Genomic DNA, 19541 nt, shown 5'->3' with positions numbered 1-19541 from the left:
CTATGAATCTATTAGATGGCTTAATGGTTAATGTCCTTCTTTTACGGCCTGTCAATTATACTTCCATTCTTCCCATAATTTAGTTGATTGGTTGACTGGTGCACCATGAGGTCTCCAACGCTACTTAAAATGATTTACATACTAGTGGAGTCTAGTGAATAGGGGTCTTCTGAAAGCAACTTGTTGCATAAGCCTTAATTTAGGGGTTTTATAGTAAAAGGGGGTTTGCAAACCCACATTCAGATATGTATTTCTAAAATATTTTAACACTAATGCTTCTTTTTCCTTTATTTTAAAGGCATAACCTACTTGGTGAAGGAATGTTGTATAAAATCCCAAATAATTGCATAGAAGTTTGTAGTTGAAACATGACAAAATCTTGGGTATTAACCTTTCATTTCCATATACTGATTAGCAGGCTTAAAAATTTTTCAATATTACTTGATCGCTTTTTTAAACGATCCATAGGGGAACTTTCCTTTAAGGCTGTTGTTTGCAAAGTGAGTAACGCCCTCTGGTGGAATTTATATTTCAGTTATAAATAAATATTTTCATTGTTTTATGATGTGCCTTTTAGTTTTGCTGGAATGTTCTTCAGAATAATATAATGGACAGATTGGAAGCAGCAGTTTAGCATAAAAAGAAACTGCCTTGTCTGCCATATACTTTCCCCCCAATTCTCACCATCTTATGCATGGAAGTTATTGATTAATTTAGTACGGAAGAGGATTAGGGCCGCTGAAAAAAAAAAAGTTAACAGATTTTTAAATTTTATTTCAGTTTAACATGGGAAAAAAAGTCAGAATTCTGACTTTAATCTCAGAATTCTGACTTTTTTCTCAGAATTCTGACTGAATTCTGACAATAAAAAAAGTCAGAATTCTGAGATTAAAGTCAGAATTCTGACTTTTTTCCCATACTATACTGAAATAAAATAAAAATAAAATTGTTAACTTTGTTTTTTTTTTTTCAGTGGCCCTAATCCTCTTCCGTAATATAGTAATGAGTTAAACTTCTAAATAATTTATGTATATTAATTAAAATTGCTTCCTCATTTTAATTTTTTGCACTGATTGGGTTTATTATTACTAATCAGCATTTGCTGAATTTTAATAGTACTGTTGGATTGTGTAGTCATACAAACATATCGGTAAACAATTTAGCAACATGTCCTTGTACTTGACCAAGTGTCCATCCAGGTGTCTATTGTCCGATTTCACTCCCATTCACGCAGGATTTCAAATCACACTATGAATTACGTTGTTTATACTCAATCTTAAAGATGTTTCATACTCTTTGAATCTCAAATGAATGATTAAAATAGATGATCATCAAGTGCATTATCAAAACAGTATCGCACTAAATAAACATATGATAGTGGAAAACTGACGATAGTTACCTTTGAGCTAACTGCCTTTTCTCTTTTGTCATTGCAACAGAGGTGGAGTTTTGTGTAAACTATGGAAGGCCATCACAGACTTCAGGCAGAAGCCAGCCTGACGTCAACCAGCTCAGCATCCTTCATCTTTTACCTCAGTATTTATAGGAACACGCAGTCGTTTAGGAGGAAAAAAACCTTCCTGCGCTGTGAGGGCATGACAGCTTTCCAACCACACAAGAAACCTTTTGGGGAAATAAAGATTCTGAACTTTTGGAGGACTAACTCTTTAAAAAGTGCCATTGGTTTTTAAAAGGACCGTAGGATAAAATACTTCGTTGTTGTCACAGGTCTGAAAAAAAAAAAAAATAGTAGTAAGATTGTCTGGAACAAAACATTTTCTCGATTTTTTTGTTACGTTTACAGCAACAGTGACTGAATGATTTTTTTATTTCATTATTTAAAAAAGCCTGAGATACAAAATACTACATCCATCATCTTTACTAACATTTTTTTTATTATTATCAAGAAACCCTTATCACTACTTTATTTAAGCAGATTTTATTTAATTGTACTGTGGGACACATCAGTCCATGCTCATTGCATTTGTTTTAATTTTCTTTTTATTTAAATATTTTCTTTTAAATTTCTTGTTGAGCTTCACATCTTCAGTTTATTGCAAAACGGACTCTTCATGTAAATATCTTATACATCCTCTGTGAATGACTTTTATGTAATTTATAGAAGATGTTGCTCAGCATAGCCAAACCTCCATGTGAAATGGACCAAGTCTATATGATGAAGACATGGGAAATAAGAATTGTAAATTATGTATTTTCTAGCCTCAGATCTCATAGGAAGTATCATTCAGTTCATAATTAATTAATTTAACATGATTTTTATCATCGGCTTTTGTTGTTGTATGCTGGCACAGTTGAATTAATACCTTGCTTGTAATCCCTGAGTCAGATGTACCTTTTGGTGAAAATTTTAAAATGCAAATTTCTCATTTGTGGGTCTTTTATAACTGTTTTCTCTGAAATGGGGGAAATAATCATGAGCAGTTTGTATGTTTCATTTTATATTCAAGATGATTCAAGATATTTGTGCTATTGTTAAAATAAAAACGTTCATGTTGAAGCTGTGAAAAAATGTGTAAGATGTTATTTTACAGTTTTATTTTCCTATCTATTATTCTATTTTCTTGAGGGAAAATTTATGCAATCCACTATTTAGCCAGACTTTTAGAAATTACGGTGTTTCTTCTTTTAGTATTTTACCTCTGAATGAACTAGCAAGAGATTTCAAAATTTAAAACTGCTAAAATAATGTTAGTAAAATGCAGAGAGAGACAAACTGCACATGATTGGACAAATACTAAGACATAGTTTTCTCCCTAAAATGACAGATGGGAAAAGGACAGCAGGAATGAGGTCTAACTTAAATAATCTACAGCTCAGGTGGAATACTTTGTAACATTTTTTCCCGTGTATAACGGCACAAATTATTTTTTAATCCACTAGCATAGTAAACACTTGGCCAAGGTCAAAATAGATCAAAAATAAATGTCAACAGATTTACAGTGCTATTTGTGACATTGAGTTTAATCTGCATTCCCCTGAACACACTATGGTGGCAGCATGATCCTTTGATAATCCATCAGCAGAAACATAGAATTCGTAACAATTCAGAATGCAGACGAGTTTCTTTTTCCCGCAGTATAACAATCCTATAAATTCATTCAGAGCTTGATGGAATGTATTGATTAAAGCACGGGTTATTATGGCCTAGTTGAAGTCCAGACCAAAATCCAACAGAGATATCAGCAGCAACTCTTGATATCGACATCTTTAACAATTTTGCAAAGTGGAATAGGCAAAAATTATGTCCGTCTGACGAGGGCTATATACATGTTCTTCTGCAGTACTACTGATCCAAAACAGCCCCCCAAAAAATATTTTTCTTTATTTAATCAAGTTATTGCATAAAGGATCTTTGGATGGAAACCTCCTTTTTTATACAACAGCAGTCAAGTGATACATCTGATTATAATCAAAGCTTTAGTTTTGGATAACAGCTCCTTCGTTCACCAGATGTTTACTCTAACAGTTTTCATAAAAGGCAAGGTATGATCCCTTAAGTTGTTAAAGAGCTACAGGCTGAAGGACCATATATGGGGAAGTGTGTGTTCTCTGAAGCTGTTCTTTTGACAATTTTCCATTATAAATGGTGAATATTCAAATAAAATTGGAAACACATGAATGATACAAACAAAAATTCATATTACCCTTTTAAATATTTTAATAAATACAGATCAGATTTTTTTTTACAAAATTATTTAAATATATTTACTCGTATTCAATCATTTAAGTCATGTATTGAAACACATTGTACATTTATTTAACATTCCACTTATCAACAGACAAGGTTATTGGTCTGAGTAAAAAAAAAAATATTGTCTGTTGACCAAAATCTAATTTCTAGTGGGAAATTTTCAGTTTGTATTATGTTATGACCCTAAAAGAAAACATGGAAAAACTTGAAAAAATGATGCTGAAATAATTTATGAATTTAAGACACAACAAACTGGAGTTTTAACTACACTTATCGGCAATATTGCATGTAATTATGGCTATTGATAGATCTGCAATGCATTTATAAAGACATTTTATATGTGATACATTGGTTATATTTATTTTGTAAACCATCAGATGAACATTTATTTGCTAGGTAGTTGCTCTAACTGGTGATCGCCATTTTTTTTCCCCAAAACTTTATTGAAAAGTTGCACATTACAAAACATTGACAAAAAATATCACAAGATATAGGACGGTATCTCTAAAATAAGTGTTTGATGATGGAGTACAATTAGAATTAAGATATGACATACTATAGCTTAAATAAATAACAGAAGAGATTTTAACAGAACAACATAAATAAAAATAAATAAATAAAAAAGGGAGGCATGATATATTACATTTCTCCAAATATTTCCCGAATTACGTTAACAGTGTGTATACATTTTTTATTGCTTATTCTTTGGGTATAATTGAAGTAATTTTTTTTTATCATTTTCAAACACAGGGAAGAAAGGTCGACCTTTGGAATATTTGGTTTTGTGTATGTGGAATTTTGCAATTAGAATAACCAAGTTAACCAAGAGTTGCATTTTCCTATCATTATTAGTATAGTGTAAGATAATATCTTTGGCTTGTAATTTAATTGGTGTATTGGAGTTAGGGGTGATTACGGAAGAGGATTAGGGCCACTGGAAAAAAAAAAGTTAACAGATTTTTACATTTTATTTCCGTTTTATAAGGGAAAAAAGTCAGAATTCTGACTTTAATCTCAGAATTTTGGATCTTAATGTACGTAGATGGGCACCATGAAGGAAGAGATGTGGGAGCACTCAGCTTAACTGGCAAAGATGTGAGTTTTTTGGGAGGGCCAGTGACACATTGGTGGAAAATGACGGAATTAGGCAACTTTTACGTGCCTGAGGGATCCCCTCATTAATGGAGGAGCAGAAGGTCATTACGGTAAAACAAGAGAGGTAGTCTCTAAAATAGACATGGCTATGGCTTGATGCTAACATTTTTGTTAGCTGTCAGAATTCTGAGAAAAAAGTCAGAATTCTGAGATTAAAATCAGAATTCTTATAAAAAAAAAACCTCAGAATTCTGAGATTAAAGTCAGAATTCTGGAAAAAAAAAAGTCAGAATTCTGAGATTAAAGTTAGAATTCTGAGGAAAAAAAAATCAGAATTCTGAGATTAAAGTCAGAATTCTGAGAAAAAAAGTCAGAATTATGACTTTTTTCCCATATTAAACTGAAATAAAATTTAAAAATCAGTTAACTTTTTCTTTTTTTTCAATCGCTCAAATTCTCTTCCGTAAGCGATCGCCATATTGGTTTATCAATTATCAGTGTGACGTCAGGGTTTATAGTCCCTCCCTCACCATGACAACGGCAGATTTTTTTTTAGCATCGTTGGGAGACAGACGTTTACCTGCTTTGCTGTAGATGCAGATGTCTTTTCTTATTTCGTCTGTTTTGTTTTTGTTTTTTGTTTAAATCCCCCCAGCTGGTGTGTGTTTGATGTTGGCAGACCCCCTGCAGCTGATTGAGTCCCTCAGGAGGCAGAGGGAGCCGCTGTTTCACTGAGTGAACAACAACATGGCTCTGCCTCAGCATCCCCGGCTCCTGCTTCCCTGCCTTCTCCTCCTCTTTACCAGCCGCTTACACGCGCGGTCCTCGCAGATATCAGACCTGAAATCTAAAATATCCGGAGTGGAAGAGCTTTTGGAGGAATTCCGAAAGCAGCTCCAGCAGGACCAGGCTTACAGAGCGGCCGACGTAAGCGACTCCTGCGTGGGCGACTTCAGCGCCGCGGAGGAGCGCATCATCCGGACGCAGGCCTCCATAGAGCAGGGAGCCGCCTTCCTGTTGGCTCCGAAGTCGGTGTTCACCTGGAGGGACTGTCTGCACGCCTGCTGCTCTCTGCCTCACTGCACGGTGGCGGTGGTTCAGGAGGATCTGAGGCGGCCTGGAGAAAGCCTCAACTGTTACCTGTTTAACTGCACTTATATGAATAAAAACATCTGCTCCTTCGCAGCGCAGGAAGGCTTCACCACCTACAGCCGGACTGCCAACCAATCGCAGGGACGCCTGCCTGGTTCTCACAGTGAGGGCACCGGGAGGCCAGGGCACGCTCAGGGGGAGGAAACACAAGGTGGGAGCAAAACAGAAACAAATGACACTGAACTGTAATGTTATTCCTTTACTAAAACATCTGCATGAGGTTTCCATTAAACCATGGTGATAAGTCGGCCAACATCTTAATATTAAATAGAGAAAGTATGTCAATTCAAATCAGAGAAGAAACAAAACAATAATAATAAACATGATAATTAGATTTTGGATTACTCGGCAAAAACTAGTCCTGCTACTTAAAACTTTCTTAAAATAAGTTTATTTTTCCCTTAATTCAAGCAGGTGAATTTAAAAAATCTCTCAAAGGAATTATTATTTTTTCCCTTGTAAGAAGACAGTTAGATACAATGTTGTTTTATATATATATATATATATATATATATATATATATATATATATATATATATTTTAAACTTAAATCATCTTATTCTATTGACAAATTGTCTTACCCACTGGCTTAAATCAAGATAAAATACACTTCATTGAAGAAAAAACTTTTGTTTTTGTACAGGGGCCATAATGGGCACTGGCCTCCTGTTGGCCCCCCTAAATCCATCTATGTTTAAAAGTATTCTGTTGTCAGAGTAATCTAGCCCGTGTGTAATGAGTCTGTATTTTAGTTTCTGATCTAGATCATTTTAATCTCCAGTGGCAAAAGAAAAAAAAAATTTAATTTAAAATATATAATTAAAAATGAATTGAGTTTGAGAAAATCTGCTTTTATAGTAGAATGATCTAGTCCGGGCCTGAAGATACTAAATAAAGTAGTTTTTTAGCAGGACCACTAGAATGGTAATTTTTTTTTTTTACTTATTTTTATAGAGAAGCTTATGAGTTTTATGCCTTGGTTTAGTTTACAGGTTTTACAAAAAGCACAATGAGAAGCAAAAACTAATATTACATCATGTAGACTAATTCAAACCTTTGGAGCTTTTTTTGTCTACAGGTAAAATTAACTTAAAGGTTTAACAAATCTTTAACTGAAGATTCTGATGCTGGAATCCAGGTTTGATCAGTATTGTTGTTATTTTTTTAAACTAGACCAAGTTAAAAATGGTAGAGAGAGAAACATGAGGCAGAAATACTTTTCAGCACTCTTTTCAAAGCAGAAACTACATCGGGAAGTCAGCTTTAGCCTCATATGTTAGTTGTGGTGGAATACTAAAGAAACAATTATTAGTTTCTTTGCATTGATCTGTCAAATCAAGTATATTAAGGTTGAGGCCTGAAATTAGATTTAATCTAATACTCCAATACTCTGAATATGTTTGCAAATGTATAAACTTTAAGTTTTACTCAGCTCTAGTTTCAGTCTGGTCAATTAGTGGTGAAGTTTAAAGAATCATGGATGGTCTGTTTAAAAAAGAAATAAGGATATGTTTAGGAAATGCGAGAAAAAATAAAACTTTATTAGAAATTAAATTTAAAATTAATAAAAAAAAATAGATGCCATTGTTTTCTGCAAACAATGCCGTCTAAATACTACAGTATTTTTTTTTGTCTAGCAGAGAAGTTTTATGAACCAGAAACTGTTAAACATGCACTTATTTCACATGAAAATGTGGAATATTTTTTCTGTAACATCTATTAAAAGCAATTCACGAAACATTACCGAAAATAAAATTTTAGCAAATGTTTGCACTTAAAAACATTCTTTGTATTTAAGGATTAAAGGTTGTTTAGGGATAAAAAATGGTAGCATTAAAGTGAAGACATTCTAAATATCACGAGTTGCTAGTTTCCCTGATAAGGGAGCACGGCTGGATTAATGATTGTTTTGTAAAACGTGATCAGGATGTTGAGAGCAGGAGCAGCTGCTGTGTAGTTTTAGCTGTCACACCAGTGATAAAAGTAAATATAGAACAAGTTGTTTGATTGTCTGATTTTAGCTCTATGGTTGCTGCATGATTATGGTTTAAAGTGGATCCATTTAGTTTTCAGCCTCCTAAATATAAGACATGTTCACTGTTGTTTGGGGTGGATTTTTTAACAAATGTAGTCAGAAAATTATCTTTTTTTTTTCATAACTTAGAAGTTTTTATTTCGCTGTATCATGATACAGCGAAATATTCATGTTATGCTATGCTTCGTTGGTAGAAAATGATCTAAAATCAATGCTGAGTTAAAATAAATAAGCTCAAACTGGACATTAACAGCAAATGAAAGTTACAGGATTTAACAACTGATCAAATTTGCAGAGGTGGACGAGCCTCCTCGCTGCGACGCTGGACAGGACGTAGTGATCCAGCTGCCCACCGACTGGGCCATCCTGGACGGCAGGGATAGCGTGGACGACCACAGGATCACCGACTATGAGTGGACTCTCGTTAAAGGCGATACAGCCATAAATATGAAGGTTTGTTTTAAACTTTATTTCAACACAAAAACTACAAGGAAGTACAGGAGATTTTGAAATTCCTCCATTAACTATCCAAACTACAAAAACAACTCTACATGTAAATAGTTTTTTGAAAAAGCAAACTTTTACAGTTAAGTATACATTTTGTTTTGATGATCCAGGTGGCTGTGAAGTTTTAGCTCCAGTAGAAATTGCTGTAGTATAGAGCTGCAGTAAAAAAGGCTGGTGCACAGCTCCATTGATATGTGCTCACAGTCAGATGCTGCAAATATTTGAACTTCCACTGTGAATAGTCGCTCATTGTTGTCATGAACAAAGGTGAATAAAATGCGCGTATTTTCACCGTTTGTAAACAGGTGGACCTGAATGAACTGCTCCATATTTGTACGCTTTATCAACAGATATTAGGGTTTGTTTTCTATCCCAGTGCTCAAAGAAAACCTGAATAACCAGAACCTCAGGAATGATTTCCTGCTCTTATAAATAGATTTTCTCTTTTAGAACAGTTCAGGTTTCTGTACATTTAACAGTAAGGATGAGAGGAAATGCTATAACCACATATTTAAAGTGGATAAAGTGGACATTTATGTAGAAAAACAGTAGAAGAAACACATTTCAGCTTTAATCGGATAATAGATAGTATTTTTTCAATATGATATTGATTGATTGACTTTATTGATCTCACAGTTGATAAATTTATTCGTTACATCAGCTCAAAAAGTAAAGGGTAATAAGAAGGTGCCATAGGAAGAAAAAGGTGTGTGGGATATATACAGTATATACAGTGCATACACGTATGACAACTTTTTTTTTTAATAGTAGGGTTATTATACAGGGTTATTGCACAGTTTGTTTACAATGGTATTTATATAGATGGATTTTTATATATATATACTTATTGCACTAGCTGTCAAATATAGAGAAACAGTTATTGCACAGGTTAATTGCACAGTATACATTGCACATCTTATTGCCCTTGTAGTGTCGCATTGTAGAGTCTGGTTGCTGGATGGATGAATGACCTGTGGTAGCTCCCACATATAGCAGGATGTCACTAAAAGAATCAGGTTGATTTAATCTTCAAAACTACAATTTCATGTCAGATCTGTTGCGGCTGCCATGTTTTATTTATGCACACTGCAGGTGACCCATCCAGGGCTGCTGAAGGTCAGTGGTCTCCAGGAGGGGGTCTACACATTCCAGGTGACAGTTACAGACACGGCGGGACAGAAGAGCTCAGACAACGTCTCTGTCACTGTGCTGGCACCAAAACACCAGGCAGAAGGTTGAGAGCTTCACCAAAACTGTTCGCACCATTGCTTCTGGTTTTTTTAAAGTTCGTTAAGTAGTTATTCAATTCTGTGTTCCCAGTCTGCACTGGTGACTGCTCCAACTACCAGTTTAAATGTGATGATGGCTGCTGCATTGACATCTCCTACGCCTGCGATGGGAGACAGCACTGTCCGGACCGCTCTGATGAGGACTTCTGCACAAACTGTACGAATTCTTACTATTTAAAATACAAAAATATATAAATCTACAATTCAATGATAAAAGCTCATCAGTGTACTTTGTTTTCTAGTTGATGGTGGCCGGAAGTCAGTGACCCACCCTGCAGATCGTCCCATCCCTCAGAAGCCTGTTGCACAGACAGAGCAGGGAGAGGATACCCCCATGATTCCAGATGGGTCCAGAAGAACAGTTGTATCAGCAGTGGACAGAAGCAAGGTTGCTTATCCTCAGAGCCTGGGTGAGCAGGCTTCTGTTGATCATGGTAGGAAGGTGTTCCCACTCAAAATGCTTTGTAGTAGAGCTTGATTCATATATAGTCGCAATTGGCACTGAGAGGGGTGGTTGGGAATCCGATCAATATGCATGTAAACAGTTTTAAGGATCAAGTTATTCTGAATTACACTAGCTGATTTGTATGTTTACTCTACATCTGTGTGACGCATTTCACAGCAGCTGGATGCTATAATATTCCAACCAGCATGTTCAGTGTGATCACATGTTTTATTCAAATTACTTATAATTATTTTTTGTTTTTCACTTGCCAATTCATTTAAATCCAGTTGTGACACTTTGTACATGTAAACGTAGATTATATAAAGAGTATTCAGGCGTTTATCTTGCTTCAGTTTATCCTGGGTAAACGGTTTTCTAAACAATACATTTTTTCTGAGTCCTTAGTGTCTTTCCTTTTTGTAAAGCAGCATGTGTATGGACATAAGAGCAGATGGAGCCTGCAGGCAGCCACTGAGTCATGGCAGTGAGCATTAAATGCTGGCAGAGCCAAAGAAGCACTCTGCATTCCCTGGAAAAGCAGCTCTTAGCTTGCATCCCCTCTGAGTGCAGGAACAAAGCTCCTCTGTATCTGATGCCATCTGATCCCTGAATTAGACTGAGACTGGCCAAAAGGCCACCTTTACCCATCGCTGTTAAACAGACTTTAAGCACTACACCAAATACACTAAATGTGTTCTCCCGCATTGCTGGGAATAACGCTTCAAAAATGATTGTTAAAAGATGTCAATATTAGTCACTTGTTTTTTTTTTTTCTGTGTACAAAAGTATGCAAAAAAGATCAAATGCTCTCATGTTACTAATCGGTTTGACCATTACCTGGTTCAAAACCTTAATCCCCAATGTAAGCAGCTATTTTCCTGCTCTTTGTCAGTTAGCTCTAATTTATATTGGAGGAAAATAAAATAACTCAGTCATAATATATTAGTAACTGAGTAAACATAAATCCAAGGATAAATATGGATTACTATACATACAATATACAATTGATATCCATTCAAAAGCTGTTTTTATTTTTCTTTAAATTAATTCAAATGTAATGTAAATCCCTATATTGTCCCACAATGTGGATTTCACTCTCTTCATTTGTTCTATACCCTTGCGGAGCAGTGGGCTGCCATTGTGTGGCGCCCGGAGAGCAGTGTGAGGTCAGGGGCAGATTTACCATTAGGCAAACCTAGGCAGTTGCCTAGGGCCCCAAGTTCCTGGGGGCCCCATAAAACTCCTTTTCCATATATGGTTAATACAGCTATTATTTGTGCACATTAATTATGTTTTTTATAAAATTCCCTTAAAACGCCTTCAGAATTCTTATAATAAGTGTGTCTCAGTCACAGGTGTATTCAGCTCTTTTCAGACCCCTCTAGTGCTTTTATTTCAAAAAAGCACCTAGCGCCAAATGTAGTGACTTTTTTTTCTGCTAATGGAGACTTTGGCAACAAGATATAAAAGCAGCGAACTCTTGGTAACCCGCCTCCTGCTCTCCTCTCTCTTGTCTCCTGTCATGATTCATGCAGCTATTGTTTCATACAAATGGAAAATTGAGAACCGATTAGCAGATAATAGTTTGTCTACAGTGGAAAGAAGGACTGGGTCATTTACTTTTGCTGTCGCCTTTTTGGAAACACAGGAAGGAGCAATCGGTTAAGTGAGCTTAGTTTCATTCCTTTTGAGACGGCATGAAAAGTCAGCCGAGTACAAAACAGAGAGAGGAAAACAAGAAGAGGGACAAAACGTAGAAAAAGATTAACTATTATATTAAAATTTCTGTATCCATATAATGGGTCTGTTTTATGTGTTGTCTTCTCAATTCAGAGGGCTCCATGCCTGTCTTTGCCTAGGGCCCCAAATTTCCTAAATCCGTCCCTGTGTGAGGTTAAAGGTTTTGCTCAGGAACCCAGAGTGCAGGCTGTGGGAATCAAAACGGGTACTTGCAACCTTCTCACATTGCTCTAACCACTAGGCCAAGACTCCTCTGTATGTTTCCAAGGTGGCAAGTCATAATAGCTAAGTATGTGGTGACATTTATTGAGCCACTTAACCTTATTTGACGAAAAAAACTAAAAATCTGTAAAGTTTGTTGTGTACTTTCTTTACCCCCCTTTACTATAAAATGAATTCCACTGGTCTAAATCTAGATAAGTAATTTTTTCTTAAAATAAGTGAATTTGTTCTTGAATTAAGGAGGTAAAAGAGACATTTTGCCAATGGAACAAGACAATTTAAACTTAAAATTAAGAAAACACAATTGCATTGTCTTATTTCAAGTGCCTTTTATCTAAATATCAAATTTTAAGAGTAAAAATACTCATTAATTTGCAAATCATCTCTTTTACCTACTCAAATTAAGGGTAAATACACTTAATTTAAGAACTTTTTACTTATTTGTAGGTCGTGTTTCCAGTTAGCATACCACCAGCCCCCCTCAGAATCAACTTATTAGTGAATAGAGGCCATGTTCTTACTGTACACCTTTCTGCTTAATCCACCATTAAAATGGAAACAGACAGACAGAGCAAGGAGAGCAGCAATCAAAGGAGCAGACAAAGGGTCTTGTGCACTGCACACATGTTGGCTTTTATTGACTCTTTAGAGGAAGCCATTATAAGAGATACACTATGTGCAGCAGAAAACCAACACAGCACCTGACCCAGAACGCATCATTATAACAATCAAACATTGTATTGGAAGCAATTTTCTGTGGGGTATTTTTAACAGAATGGTTGGGCACCTGATCGGATGATAGATAACAGGAGAAGAACTTTTAGGGGCCGTAACAGATTTGAGACTGGGTCAAAGATTTAACAGAAGTACTGGTTTCAAGTCCTACTTTAAGTCCAGACATAGGTTCATGTAAAATGTGCGTCACCACTTCGAGGTCAAGTTGTTTGGAGAACAAAGATCAGCACAAATTTTAGTCTCAGGCTCCTCTCAAATCACACATATTGTAGCTCCTACCTGCTAGCTCCTCTATCCCTTCACCTTTTGCAGGGCAAACAGTAAGAACTCTATCCAGGGTGGAAGGGGAGCTGCAGACTGCTGTGCTGAACCCTGACAGGCATTAACCTAAAATCTCTCCATTTGAAAACCCCAAACATAAGGTGTTCACATTAGAATGTGTCGCCCAGATTACAAATGAAGAAATAAAGTTTTGTTTGAACTGTAATGTTCCGTCACACAAAGGATTGTGGGAATCTGTATTGCTCCTATGCGGCAGATAGGAACGTCAGGAAGTTCTTATGCTAAATGAGCTATCGATAGGATGCATCCTGCTTCCTTTTTTTTTTTACTTCCTTTCTTACTGCCAGCACCTCTGCTATGGATTGGGATTCAGAGGCTTGATGTGCAAAGTTGGCAGGGGGTTATCCCAAAGAGCCACAGCTGGGACTGAAGTGAAAGCTGGTTTTTTATTGCAAGTTCAGGAGTGAATACATTTTATATTTAATTCAAACATACTTTACAAATTACAATGTAATTTAAATCTGATTTCTACATCTTCTAGCTTTTTTTTTTTTTTTTTTTGTCATATACGATAAAATAAGAGTTTAAAAGGTGTGAATACTTTTGCAAAATGATATTTCAGTTGTATAATAAGTGTATCTGTTCCAGCAGATCCATGTGCTGCAGCTCCAGTCGTTGGGCCCTGTAAAGGCACCTTCCCTCGTTGGTACTTCGACCAAAAGGTGGGAGAATGCAAACACTTTCTGTATGGGGGTTGCCAGGGTAACCATAACAACTTCCTCCAGGAGTCTGACTGTGTCGGCGAATGCTTACAGAAAAGTAAGAGGATGTTTTAGGATCGTGTTTTGATTAGAAAAAGCTAAAGCTTTAATCATTTTTTTACGTTATTGTCTTTTAGGCTCAGCCTTCATGCCAACAAATGCAACTCCTCCTGTCACCAAGCAGACTGAGACAGGTAAATCCATTTATTAAATATGACCTGCTTTACATATCAGAATTACAGAGTTTAATAGCGGCAGTTTCTTATATATGTATGTATTTATATTTATATATTTTTTTCTTAAGTTGCTGCTACAATCTCACAAAGCCAGGGAAATAGTGACTTGATCTCTAAGCCATTTCCAGTTAAAGGAGGACACCTAGGCCCAGAGTCGGGTTAGCCATATTTTCTGTGCTAATATTTTGTAGTTTGAATTCTGCTCTTTGGGTAAAAAAAAAATTTCTTCCCTCCAGGTGCAATTCTACCGCTGGTGCTTGGCATCCTCATCACCACTCTGCTGCTTCTCATGATCGGCTGTCGCCTTAGACTTGTTCGTCATAAGCTAAAGAAAGCACGGCCCCTCACCACAGAGGAGTCTGATTACCTCATCAACGGCATGTATCTGTAGCTGAAGAAGCTGGGCAGAGATGTAAGAGTTTGCAATTTGTCTTACTTTCAGCCCTACATCTCAAATCAGAACATCTGTACGCTATGCTGCCCTGAAAGCAACACCCGCACACTGAACCTGTCTGACTAACACTGTAATGCTGCTCCCTTTGGAATCATTAAAACATATTCAAGCTTCAATAAGTGCATTCATGTTTTGTGAAAAAACTTATTATAAACCAATGAAGATTTATATTTTGTCATTGTATAGATGCTCACCGTCAAAACCCCCCATGTATGGCTATTCCTCCCTGGTTAAAAACTATATATGGATTGCTCAGAATAAATCAGAATCTGTGTAATTTCAAAGTAAATGCATTGGTTTGAATATGAATTTTACTAATTTGAACCTGAATTAAATAAATTTGATTTGACATGTATTTCTTCTCTTAAAGCCATTAAGCAAACAAAGACAGATTCACTGATCAGGTTAAAGGTATTTTACTGCATTTCAAGCTGAAGCAGTGGAGTTTTTACATTAAATTGGTAAAAGCAATATCAAATGACCATGTATAAGAAGCAGCATTTTTATTTTAATTAGTTTTTATCTAAACTAGCATAATGTGCCACGGTTGTAATGCCATTTTATTTGTCCTCATATATTGAGTGAAGCCTCTGACGATAAGAAATGTAAATCTGTGATTGATTACTTTTTTTCTTAGAGGACCTAAATGTCCGACACAGTAAAAGAATGAATGTTCAAACTGAAATTGAATTATTGCAAAGAAAGTGAAAATGTACAAAATCAATCATTAATTCAAAAATAGCTGTTTAAATAATTGTCTAAAATATAAGCGATTAAATTCAGTTTCAAACCTATGATTTTACTTTCAAATTACATAGATATAGATTCAGTCTGAGTATTTCAAATCTGGCATAATTTTGCCCAAATTCTTTTTCAAGTGTTTCACAAAATGGCTTTTTTTTTTTTTATCACTGGGTGTCACTAATGTGACATATTTGTGCTACATTTGTTACCCCAGTTAGCCTGACTGATGCATACTGGAGTGCCTGGTAACCACGGTTATAATTAGCAAATTCTGTTTCAACTATGTCCTGTAAATTACTTTATCCATCTGTCTTTAAAGCATGTTTTGTCTTTAGTGTAAAGATATAAGCCATTATTGACTCTTAGTTCAGTTTAATAGAAAAAAATAAATAAAAGTGTTTTAAGGGAATAATAATAGTGTGGTTATTGATCCTTACTGCTGAAAGGAGGAAAAATGTTTTAATGTATTCTTTTATTATTTTATATCCATCCCTCGTCTAAGTCACCGGGCGAAAGCCAGAGTCAATTTAGAGTAACCCAGTCAATGAAAATGTCATGTCTGGACTGCGGGAGGAAATACTGGGAATCTTCCAACCTCCATACAAGAAGACCTCAGACTGGAATAACCCAAAACCTCTGAGGTGCTTAAACCCTGGTGCATGAAACCATATAATCATATACAAATTTTACTTGACATTTTGCTCAGAGCTGATCACTAAAATATTAATACCTTTTCCTTTAGGACTGTGGATTGTGCAGGTGCATTAAATTAATTATATCTTCAAAAATGTTGAATTATATCTGTAATCCAGGTACATTTGTTAATCGTGTAATACCTTAAGTTTGGTTTAGCCGAAAATCAGAGGATTGAATGAAGGAATTTTAAAAAACCAAACATTATGATCTCCAAAATAACAATGAAGACTTAACTTTTTGTGGGCATTGGAATCTTTCTACAACAGTTCATTTTTATGTTGCTTGAAAGTTAAGGAATATCTTAACAAGTGCAAGAACAAAAACGATAACTTTATTTCATCAAATCTTTTCCATGACCTGTCCCAGTCCACTTAGACCTTTTTGTTACCTTCTCGGGAGCAGGTCCCTTAAAGGAACAGATGCTGTGTAATGATTGGCTGAGGGCATCCTGAAGTCATACAGCTCAAATAACTTTGAATTTGTGGATTTGCTGAGGAGCTTCTGCATCTCACAAGACTCATCAAAAGAAAATCAAGATCTCACAAAGATTTCGGTTTTCTCAAAACTAAGACACTTAAGATTCTGCAAAAGCTCAAAAGGATTTTATGTTATCCTGGCAAAATTACACTAGTTGAAGCATCCATTTTTTTCAGGATCTTGACTTTTTTTTTTGTTTGGGATCTCCCAAAATGAACTTAGAATTTTTGCTAATTTAAACCTAAAAACTTAATAACATTTTTGTGACAAAGTCACAATTTCTCAATTTTCTCTGCAAAGTAGCGGTTTGCAAGGACAGAAAAAATCTACAACAAACAAAATAAAAGCGACTCTTTATTTTCATATGCCATTCCAGATACTGTGAAATCCAAATACCGGTCAGTCGATCAGATCCACCCAAACCGAATGTGCTTATTTAACTGTTATTTTGTCATCAGAAAAACAGTCATTTGCTTTGTATCGATGTTTATTTTGGCAAAGCAGCAACTCTCCCAATGTAGCCTGTACACGTTGGAAAGGGGAAACCAGCGGCAGCAAACAACACATCACCAGGTGGAAAGCGCAGCCCTGTACCTGCATGCATTTTGGTGAGATCGGTGCCCAGCTGTGTTTTCTTGTTATTTTAAAGTATATCCAGTGTGTTGTGTGTTTAATTTGTGCAGAAATGTTCTGCAACATCAACCTTTTAGCCATGATGCTGTATGTGTTTAAGTATTTTAATACTGCTGGCAAGGGGGGGGGGAGCTTATATTCTTGCAGAAAACCCTACAGTTAGATGACACACACACTCACACACACAAGCTGTAGCTAGGTGAATTATCTAAAAGCGTTGGGTATTTTTATTTCATGTTCTGCTTGTACATCCAGCTTTGACCCTGCTGAAATGTCATGTAAAAATAATAATAAAAAAATTTTTTAACTGCATTTTAAATGGGGCAAAACATGGAAGAAAATATCACCCAGCTGAAAAAAAAAACCCTTTTGAATATTTCTGCATGAAGCTTCAAGCAGTCTCTTCTTGCAGCCCTTCAGAGCTGTCATCAGTGTTATTCTCGAAGTCCCTCATTTCACTCAAACAAAAATTAGCATGTTTTATAATGCTTGAAACAAAATTCAGGGCCTGTCAGATGTCATCCGAGTATTCCGTCTTTTATTCAGAGTTCATCCCTGTGGGAAAAAAAAGAAAGAAAAAAAAAAGAGTAAATGTTAGAAAAGAGACGTGAGAGAAGACATCAACCTGTCATGCAAATAGTGAAGAACCGCATGCAAAATGTCATGCTAAAAGTCAAACAGTAGCCGGTTTTTGTTCACGTCTCTCAGGGAAAACTAAGCAGAATGTTGGTGTTTTTATGTGTGGTAGGCATCCAAATCGACTGAATCATCATGCTTTTTGAAACCCAGCATGTTAAGCACAGCTTCAAATAACATTTTGGTTCCTAAAAGATCAAACCGGATTAGAGGGTGGTTTTAATGACTTAATTTTTAATTAGGTGTTAAAGAAAAATGTAAACGGAAACGTGCAGCTAGTGGGTATGGTATGGAAGAAGCAAAAAATGTCAACAAGCAGCAAAATGCAGCCTCTTGTGCTCCATTGCTTGCTCCAAGCCAAACCATTTCATCTTTGCCAACTGTGAGAAGAAGAGAGAGAGGGAGGAGGAGGAGAAGGAAGTCACTTCCACCTGGACCACTGCTTGTCTTTGTCTGTTAAAGGCACATAAATCACCCCCATCAAGGGCTTCATTTTGGTGCTGCCATCCTCCAGCTTGTCATATTGCTCCAGCATCTGGTTCCCTCCAGCCGGGCCGACTGGGAGAATCAGACGGCCGCCCGGCTTCAACTGGTCCAAAAGCTGTACATGGAAAACATGTTAACGCCCAGGTTATTCTAAAAGAAGAGAGGAAAAGTACTCATGCATTTTAAAATTTCATGTTATACAAAATACAGTATGCTTTGGACTTTAAGGGCGTTTCAGTTTATATTTCCTACCATGAGGTAAAAAATTCTGACAAACAGAAAATAACATGAACTTAGCATTTAACCTTGCAAATATAGGCTCCAAAAAACAAAACAAAATTATTCTTTAATAATAAGTATCTATTAATTTATAATAAAGTAAAACTGCTTTTGAATAAAAACAAAACAAATCAATATATTTTAAACTGGGTTTCACTGGTTTGGAATAAAACGAACGGCCAATGTTAAGCAGAATAAAGAGTCCTCAGAATGACTCACAGCTTGGGGGACATTGGCAGCTGCTGCACCAACATGGATGGCATCATACGGTGCTTCCTCTGGGTGCCCCATTCTCCCGTCGCCCACTGAAAGACACACAGCAGGGTATCACTGACAGGCTACCAGACTCTGCACAACACTGATGGACCCAAATAACAGATTTACCCAATGAAGATGTATTCATCGTTAGCAAAAAATATGGTTCATTATCAGCTAGTAATCAAAACATTAAAAGAAAAAGCATTGTATAAATTGGCAGAAATGTGCAAGCTGAACTCCTGAAGTAATCATATTTTAAAAGTGAATTTATTCACAAAACAATTCCAAAAAAAATGCACTCTTTGATTCCGCTACAACTATCCTGTCGAGAAGTCTTCTTGTTGTAGCCTGTAGGTACAGAAACATTGTTTGCATAGAGCTTTAATGAGAAGTGTTTTTCTTACCATGTTTAAGGTATATATTATATCTTTTATATATTTTACTTGGTCTTATTATTATTAAAGTACATTTCTATATCAGGTAGGGGTGGAACGGTTCACAAAATCCACGGTTCGGTTCGGTTCACGGTTTCGTGGTCACGGTTTTCGGTTTGGTTCGGTATATGTTGATTGTTAGCCTGACATGTTGGTTGCTGTTAGCATAAACAAAACGTGTTGCACAATGCTTGCACACATTAGCTTTATTATTATTATGGCCACGTTCTTTA

General features: G+C 36.0%; 3 protein-coding genes across 7 annotated transcripts in view; 2 read left to right on the top strand and 1 right to left on the bottom strand.

Annotated features, from left to right (window-relative positions):
- map3k5 (mitogen-activated protein kinase kinase kinase 5) overlaps positions 1-2518 on the top strand; it is an 87336-nt gene extending 84818 nt beyond the window's left edge. Inside the window, exon 30 of the mRNA XM_015371751.1 lies at positions 1440-2518. Coding sequence (XP_015227237.1) covers positions 1440-1500 — 61 coding nt within the window. The 3' untranslated portion in view covers positions 1501-2518. The remainder of the gene's footprint in view (positions 1-1439) is intronic.
- A 2837-nt stretch (positions 2519-5355) lies between these two features.
- On the top strand, positions 5356-15794 carry lrp11 (LDL receptor related protein 11). Of its 4 annotated transcripts, none has more exons than XM_015371712.1 (9): positions 5356-6110; positions 8290-8447; positions 9594-9735; positions 9822-9947; positions 10033-10200; positions 13863-14033; positions 14113-14169; positions 14280-14369; positions 14448-15794. In XM_015371712.1, exons 1-9 carry the CDS (start codon positions 5555-5557, stop codon positions 14600-14602), a joined length of 1623 nt encoding a protein of 540 aa, XP_015227198.1. In that variant the 5' UTR covers positions 5356-5554; the 3' UTR covers positions 14603-15794. The 4 variants fall into 4 exon arrangements, with proteins under 4 accessions (XP_015227198.1, XP_015227196.1, XP_015227199.1 ...); XM_015371710.1 differs by having other exon boundaries at positions 10033-10224; XM_015371713.1 differs by having other exon boundaries at positions 5357-6110; positions 13866-14033; positions 14448-15793.
- Positions 15795-16926: 1132 nt separating this feature from the next.
- pcmt1 (protein-L-isoaspartate (D-aspartate) O-methyltransferase) overlaps positions 16927-19541 on the bottom strand; it is an 8170-nt gene continuing 5555 nt past the window's right edge. Inside the window, exons 6-8 of one of the 2 annotated variants that reach the window (XR_001481154.1) lie at positions 18836-18921; positions 18223-18452; positions 16927-17770 (exon numbers count right to left, since the gene is read on the bottom strand). Coding sequence is in view for 1 of the 2 variants with exons in the window: in XM_015371719.1 (XP_015227205.1) it covers positions 17758-17770; positions 18283-18452; positions 18836-18921 (269 nt within the window). In the remaining variant the exon portion in view is untranslated. The remainder of the gene's footprint in view (positions 17771-18222; positions 18453-18835; positions 18922-19541) is intronic. The other variant, XM_015371719.1, reaches the window with a different exon arrangement.

This window comes from Cyprinodon variegatus, unplaced genomic scaffold (assembly GCF_000732505.1).
Source record: "Cyprinodon variegatus isolate N-32 unplaced genomic scaffold, C_variegatus-1.0 Scaffold64, whole genome shotgun sequence".
NCBI lineage: Eukaryota > Metazoa > Chordata > Actinopteri > Cyprinodontiformes > Cyprinodontidae > Cyprinodon > Cyprinodon variegatus.
This window is presented reverse-complemented; position numbering and strand designations above follow the sequence as displayed.

Bases quoted from the DNA above. Each gene is read 5' to 3' on its own strand.
- lrp11 (XM_015371710.1), top strand. From the start codon at position 5,555: ATGGCTCTGCCTCAGCATCCCCGGCTCCTGCTTCCCTGCCTTCTCCTC. The intron at 8,448-9,593 runs GTTTGTTTTAAA...TGCACACTGCAG, and splicing joins ATACAGCCATAAATATGAAG to GTGACCCATCCAGGGCTGCT. The intron at 9,948-10,032 runs GTACGAATTCTT...TTTGTTTTCTAG, and splicing joins TGAGGACTTCTGCACAAACT to TTGATGGTGGCCGGAAGTCA.